The sequence below is a fragment of the Bactrocera latifrons genome, unplaced genomic scaffold (genome assembly GCF_001853355.1).
Source record: "Bactrocera latifrons isolate USDA-ARS-PBARC rearing strain unplaced genomic scaffold, ASM185335v1 scaffold_27, whole genome shotgun sequence".
In the NCBI taxonomy this organism is placed as follows: domain Eukaryota; kingdom Metazoa; phylum Arthropoda; class Insecta; order Diptera; family Tephritidae; genus Bactrocera; species Bactrocera latifrons.
This window is the reverse complement of record NW_017536296.1, coordinates 1,168,057-1,175,455: the sequence shown is the minus strand read 5'-3', so window position 1 is coordinate 1,175,455 and position 7,399 is coordinate 1,168,057. Positions and strand designations below refer to the sequence as shown.

Below are 7,399 nucleotides of genomic sequence, written 5' to 3'. Positions count from 1 at the left end.
TATTAAATTAAAATATGAACATATTTGGTATAATTATTGTAATAAATACTTATAGTCTGCTTGGAATAAAGCGATAATTAAATGATTTAACGGATATAGACTCTTATTTATAGGTGTTAGCACTCATAAATGCCTGTACATTTATATATACACGTGATGACCTGTACATTTGTATATAGATATTCTATACTTACATTTATATATACCATATTTCTGTCTGTTTGATTTTTTTTCGTTAACAAATTGCCAGCTGTGAAATTGGTTTAGCGCGCACAGGTGACTTTGTCAGTTTTAGGACAATACTTGAACTTGCAAATGTACACACAGACTTTGCATACTTACATACATTACATGCATACGTATGTACATACATATGTACATTTTCATACACAGTGGCATGCTTAAAGAGTATATAATAGCCACGCGCTGGCAATGCGCCCGAATTTTCAACTGACCGCCATACATACTTATGTATGTACGAGTATGCCAGTATGTACATTGTACCTTCAATAAACCTTTAAGAGCGTCAACTGTATTGTTAACGTTTTTCCTTAGCTTTGACGTCAATTGAAATACGTGTTTTTTAATTGTACTTACGTTTTAATTGACATCTACGCAAGACGACGCAGGTGATTACAAACATTTTCGAGTAATGTCAAAGACATAAGGTTACATACATACATTTACATGACTTTCTTAACATTTCTTAACATTTCTTAATGTTAACACTTGTAATAAGTATATAAATATCATGCATCAATCAAAAGTCCTGAAAACACTGATCAAATATATATAGTATAATCTAATTTGTACCCTTACCCGCTCTATCTAATGCCTCAAAATGTATGCACTTAAAATACTATGTATATGCACATACATATGTATGTATGATTAGTATATGTATGTAAATACCAAGTTTAGGTTTTAAAACAAATTATTTAGCATTTTCGGCATCAAAAGATCAGCAGACAATCTTTTGATGCCGAAAATTTTCCACTGTTTTCTTTTTCTAAAATTTGCAAATTTTATTTTATTTTGACTTTGTTGGGTATATGTCAACCTTTTCTTTTTTTGTTTTCAGACACATAAACAACATAAATACATATATTTGAATGCCTAAGTACTAGACTAATTTTAGTGGCCTTGCCTTATTGCGGTTTTAGTCAGCGAATTTGTCAAGACGAATAATTTGTGTGTGTCTGTTTTTTTTCAAAGAGCTTATTAAGCCTCAAGAACATAAACGAGCACAGGATATATAATGTGTAAAAATTTAGTATACATATATGTATAATATATGTACTAGTATCCATAAGGATTTTTTTTTTTTTTTTTGTTTATAAAAATATGAATATTCAAGTAGGCTATTTTGGCTCGTACAAAGTTCGAACAGTTTTATGAAAAATGTGCCAAAAGAAAGCTGCTATGGTCTGGTATGGCTGGTATCTAACTATAGTTTACTTTTCATCTTTGTGAATCAATAATTTATGAAAGCTTAATTATAGTGTGAAATATAGAATCAAGTATTCCTTTAAAGAGTTGCATGGGTTTTCTATGATAAAAACAGCCTTTTTTAATAACTTTTATTCATATAAAAAATTAAATATTTTATTAGAATTTTTATTGTTACAAACATACACTCTTACAAAGAAATTCTGAAATTGTTTTAAAATAATTTTAAACTTGACCTTTGCGACCCCTCGGAAAAAAGATGCGCTCGCGTTGGCAGGACCATATAAAGTAAAAGAATACGTGTTTTATTGAAAACATTAACTTAGAACTTGGACGAAGGAAAAAACAGCTGAAAATTTAATTTTCGGCAGACATTTTCAGTAAAAACTTCGCGACACTTTTTTTTTATTAAGTTGTAATCGCAAAAAAATTCTTCTTACAAGTCTTTAAGAATTGTGTCTCAAAGACCTGTGTAAAATTTCATGAAGCTCAGTTGAATAGTTTTCGAAAAACCTGAGCAAATGACTGTAAAGACAACGCATTTAGCCTAGCTAACCTCGACCGCACAAGTTCTCAAGGCTATATTTCCGAAACTATTACTTGCATCAACTTAAAAATTTAGGACAATATTCTGGAGGTGTTTTAGAATTTAATAAGACAATAAAAAATTAGATTTTTTGAAACGCGTAAACGCATGTAACCCCTTAACTAAACAAGTCTCTCTCAATAAATTTACAGAATAGTTTTTTTTTTTCTAATTAATCTTCCCGATCGTGGTTTTTATTAAAGTGGGTTCCAATTTTATTTAAAAAGTTTTTGCAACGTGTAGCCTTGTGATGAACTCGGTATATGATGATTCAAAGGGGCAATACTAAAATGACCAGGATCGTCAGCCTCCAAAAAATCTTCGAAACTAAACTGGTGCCTCCTACCTTACACTTTCAAACAATATATAGCACCAAATCTCGGTTTTAAGGGGAAGGGGTATCACAAAAGACAAAAACTGGTCTAAGCGTGTCCTACCGTGTTGACCTACCAGATAGACCTAACCTATTTTATTTTTAAAAATTTATGTTTTTCGAATTTTAACACTAGGTGTAACTCTTTATATTTTGGTACATATAGGAGCCAAATATGTAGGTCTCAAAAAACTTTGAGAATTGAAATCACCCAATCCTGTGTAGGTAATTAGATTCCAAAGAAATTTCAGAAAACTGCATTCATTATGCTGCGGCCTACATAAAGAAGAAAAGCACAATACACTTTACAAAGTTTAAATTCGACGAGACGGGACAGACAGAATAATTTTGTTATCGCTTCAGAGTAAAAAAAAAAACACGCGAAGACAATACCACAAAGTGAATTCTGCGACTCATTGCAATCAATCGATTATGTTAAAATAAATCATTCACATATTTTTTTGTGCAGTCCTATCACGAGTCAGGCACGTTTTTGTTAAAAAATTCGCATATCTCTATCTAAACTTTGAACTGTTTTTATTTTTTGAATACAATCTTAATGCAATAACGATAATATTTATTTGCCGTCTAACACACGAATTTTTATTGTCTTCTTTTAATTTTTCCACAGATAACGACATAACGGCTAGAACTGTGTAGCCATTTGGACAAAAGACCAAAACATGGCCGAAAAATAAATATGTGGATATACTAAAAAAATCAAATGGTCAGCCTACATATAACCTACTAAATGCTATATAAAGTCTACTCAATAATTGACGATAATATAAGAACAATACGACGAGCGAAAGCAAAACAGAAGCCAGTTTCAACGTCTACTTTTAGTACGGGACGTTACTACCAAGATAGCAGACGTCTGCGAGTAGAAAACTCAAAAACTTTTTAACTTAATCACTAACTAACTAACTGGAAGCAGCAGCAACAGCCAAAGCCACAAAATGAATAGCCTAGTAAAGGTGTTCAGCAATTTTAGAGAGTTCTACAATGAAATCAATGGTGCTACACTCACCGGTGCCATCGATGTGATCGTGGTTGAGCAGCCAGATGGTGAATTTCAATGTTCACCCTTCCATGTGCGCTTCGGTAAACTGGGCGTGTTACGGAGTCGCGAGAAAGTGGTGTGTACTTTTTGCAAAATAAATTTTTCTGATAAGAACACAAATGTTAAAATATTGATATTTGATGTTAAAATATTAATATTAAAATATTAATGTTAAAATATTAATATCTAATGTTAAAATGTCAATATTTCCTATTAAAATATTTATATTTATTGTTAGACATTACTAATTAATTGCGCTTTCAGGTTGACATCGAGATCAATGGTGAGCCCGTCGACATACACATGAAGCTGGGCGACTCCGGTGAGGCATTCTTCGTCGAGGAGTGTCCCGAAGAGGACGCTGAAGCCTTGCCAGAGAATATGGCTACGTCGCCGATACCGAGCAGCTACTTTCCGAACAAATTTGACAATGATGCATTAATGGACAACACGCTCGAGTGCAAGTCAAAGTAAGTATTTTGCACCAATTTTGTTAAATTTTATGCTAGTTTCGATATTTTGTTGTGGTATCGTGCACAAATGCTTGTTTTAGTTCGATTTCGTAGTTGGTATTTCGAAACTCTACACACAATTTGCATTCTAACATTGCATTTACTATGAATTGCGTTGTGCATCTGTTTGTATGTGTGTATATTGGATTTGTTGCATACATGCACATATATTAATTTCATATTATTTATTTATTTTTACACTTTTAATTTATTTTTAATTATTTATTTTTCATTATTCTATATAGAATTGCTAGCGATGACATACAACTGCCGCTGCCATTGCCGCGTCGTAATTCCATTGACTTTTCAAAAGAGACCGAAAAGGAAGATCAAGTGCCGAAATTTGAGAATCAAGTCTCAGATTTTAGTCACAGAAGGTAGTGTTGTGTTTGTTTTTCTGTTTTAGTTTATAGAAACTTAATGTACCGTTAACATTTTACATTACGCATACATTTTGAAGCAAACAACAGTTACTCAGTGTCACAAAAAAATATTATTATAAATATACAATGCATACAAACATATATGTATATGTATGTATGTATGAGAATTAAACAACAAATCTTCATACAACTTAGTTATACATATATAAAATATGGATATATAATATAACAAAAAAATGTATAAGTATTCAAAAATTTTTTATAAAATCAACAAAAAACTTAAAAGACGGGTCTTCACTTTATTGCAGACACACCGACAATACATTGGAGCGACGTAATCTTAGTGAAAAACTGCAAGAGTACACTACGCAAAAGCTGCGGCAAGAGTGGGCCGAACATGAGGAAATCTTTCAATTTGAAGCCGTTGAAAGAGAGAAGGTGAGCAGCAAAATGAAAAATTAATTGAAGACCCTTAATAAAAATAAAAACTCTTTTCCAAACAGGAATGGATTAACAGCACACAAACAGAAAGCAAAATTCAACAGAAATCCAACACAACAGACGTCGCACCCACACCGGCGATCACCGTGCAGCCAGCTATCATAGATGCGCTTCCCGCGAAAGAGCATAACACGAACAATACAAATAATGCAAACAGCAACAGCAACATCACCATGCCCACTACTACAACCGCCGAAACTATCTCCAATAATACGAGTGCAAAGGACGAATCCAAGGGTGGCAAGAAGAAACGCCGCAAGAAGTCACAAATGAAGAAAAAGAATGCACAACGGAAGTCTTCGTCTAGCAGTTCAATAGGCAGCACCACACCTATAGAGGGCGCCAACGGCAATAACACGAATGCCGACGAAGGTGACGGCATTTCCATTTCGAATAATACCAACTCATCGTCGAATGAGGAGATTGCCACAGCAAAATCAAATAACGACCAACAGTCGGCACCGCTTGTCTCCGCCACGGCTGGTAATGAGAGTCCCATCAGCGAAACATGCCAAACATCACCGATTACGCCCAGCACACGTATACCCGATTTGGATATACACTTCTTCAGCGATACGGAGGTAACGCCTTCGGGTGGTGCTAGCAGTTGTGTTGGACGCGGTTCTGGACGCCCATCCACACCCATACAAAGCGACAGCGAATTGGAGATTTCGTTGCGTGAAAAAGATGTCGATGCTGAATTGATATCGAATAGCGCTTCATGGAAGTGGGGCCAATTGCCGACACCCGATGCTAGTGAAAAGGTGGACGGCAGCGGCGATCAGTCGGCACAACGCAACTCAATGCTGAGTGGCATGTTTAATTTTATGAAGAAAACGAATAAGATGCGCAAGCAGGCCAACGATGGTGGTGTCTACTTGTCCGATTTGGATGCAGAAGGTATGGATCCAGAAATGGCTGCATTATATTTCCCACAGCCGCGTTTAACGAAGTCGACAAATAATGCTAACGCTGATGCTGGCACTGCCACCAGCAGCACACTGTTACAATCCGGGGATGATGATCGTGAAAGTGGCAATGGCACCAGTTTGCCACATTCGCCTAGTTCAATGGAGGGTCAGAAGAGCGTGGACTCAGACTATGAGGATGGCAAGCCACAGGATGCTAAGTAAGTAGCTAGTAAAATAGTAGTGTTGCTAAATAATTTTTTTTAATAATTTCTTAATATTCATTGCCGTAGATACTTGGACTTTGTGGCGATGTCTTTATGTGGCGTCGGTGACAAAGGCGAGCCATTAGATGAAGAGTTCGATCAACACATGATTAAGTATTCTGATGTAAGTTGATTGCTTGTTGTTTATGCAACTAAAATGCAAGGAGATTTTTAAGCCATTTATTTTCGAATTTAATAACTCTTTCATTTATGCTTTGTTTAGTTAATAGCCAACTAGTTTTATTTAAATAACAGTAATTTGTATGACAATATATTAGTTTCTAATATGCGTTTAGTTTTATTAAACATTTAACTAATTTTGCAAGTATTATTTTTTATTAAAATCATCAAAATTTTTAATCAGCATTTTGAGGTTAAAAATACACATGTAGGAAATTTTGCTTAAATTTTAAAATTGAACACTTTATTAGTTTTAGTTCATAATAGTTTTTTCAATAATTAACCAACAACAACACTTCACTAGTTACTAAGATATTTTTGCCTTTTGGTAGTATCACACAGAAAAATAATATTTACTAATTGCATTACACACCAAAATACCCAGGTTTGCGAAAATCCCAGTTTGTTCTCATCGCCAAATCTAGTTGTACGCCTGAATGGCAAATACTACACGTGGGCAGCTGCATGTCCAATTGTCATGACCATAATAACATTCCAGAAACCACTGACTAACGTAAGTTCGCAAGCACGCCTACTAATGGCATACAAATGCAATGCAAAAGTTATGCGCATTTTTGTTAAAAAATTATTTAAATTAAAGAATATCCTATCTTAATCATATTTAAACAACTTCTCGTAATATAGGATGCCATTGAACAACTTATGAGCAATGCCAAACCCGATGAATCGGTGAACAAGAGCGAACCGGATGGCACCACGGCAGGTGCTGGCGCTCAATCAAAACGTTCCTGGTGGAATTGGCGGCGTTCGCAGGTTGGCGCCGTGCCGAATTCGACAAAGATTGCCAAACCAGATGACAAGGTTGATGAGCGAGGTGAGTAAGGAATTAAAGTGTATATAAAAGAAGTGTTTTTTTAATTGCAAGTCAAATTTAAATATTTGTTAACTTGTTGAAAAATTTGTGAAAATGGTAACAAAAAAAAATTAATTTTCAAATGAGACATTTATAAACAACAGGATAATTTTTTAACATTTGTTATTATTTTTTTTTTATTTTTTGTCTGAAATTTGTTAAAAAGCTAATTTTAACGATAGGAAAGATTTTCTTTTTCCTTTTCTTTATTTAATTTTTCTATCTTTTATTTTATTTTTTTTTTTTTTTTTTTTTTGATAATTTACAATTGAAGGTTAAGTGAAATGAAGAAATCCCAACCAAA

General features: G+C 34.1%; 1 protein-coding gene across 1 annotated transcript in view; it reads left to right on the top strand.

The window, feature by feature from the left end:
* LOC108969933 (phosphatidate phosphatase LPIN3) overlaps positions 1–7,399 on the top strand; it is a 22,719-nt gene that overhangs the window by 10,915 nt on the left and 4,405 nt on the right. The window contains exons 2-9 of the mRNA XM_018934953.1: positions 3,040–3,547; positions 3,736–3,941; positions 4,229–4,360; positions 4,675–4,804; positions 4,870–5,996; positions 6,069–6,165; positions 6,607–6,735; positions 6,867–7,056. Of these exons, the coding sequence (XP_018790498.1) occupies positions 3,368–3,547; positions 3,736–3,941; positions 4,229–4,360; positions 4,675–4,804; positions 4,870–5,996; positions 6,069–6,165; positions 6,607–6,735; positions 6,867–7,056 (2,191 nt within the window). The 5' untranslated portion in view covers positions 3,040–3,367. The remainder of the gene's footprint in view (positions 1–3,039; positions 3,548–3,735; positions 3,942–4,228; positions 4,361–4,674; positions 4,805–4,869; positions 5,997–6,068; positions 6,166–6,606; positions 6,736–6,866; positions 7,057–7,399) is intronic.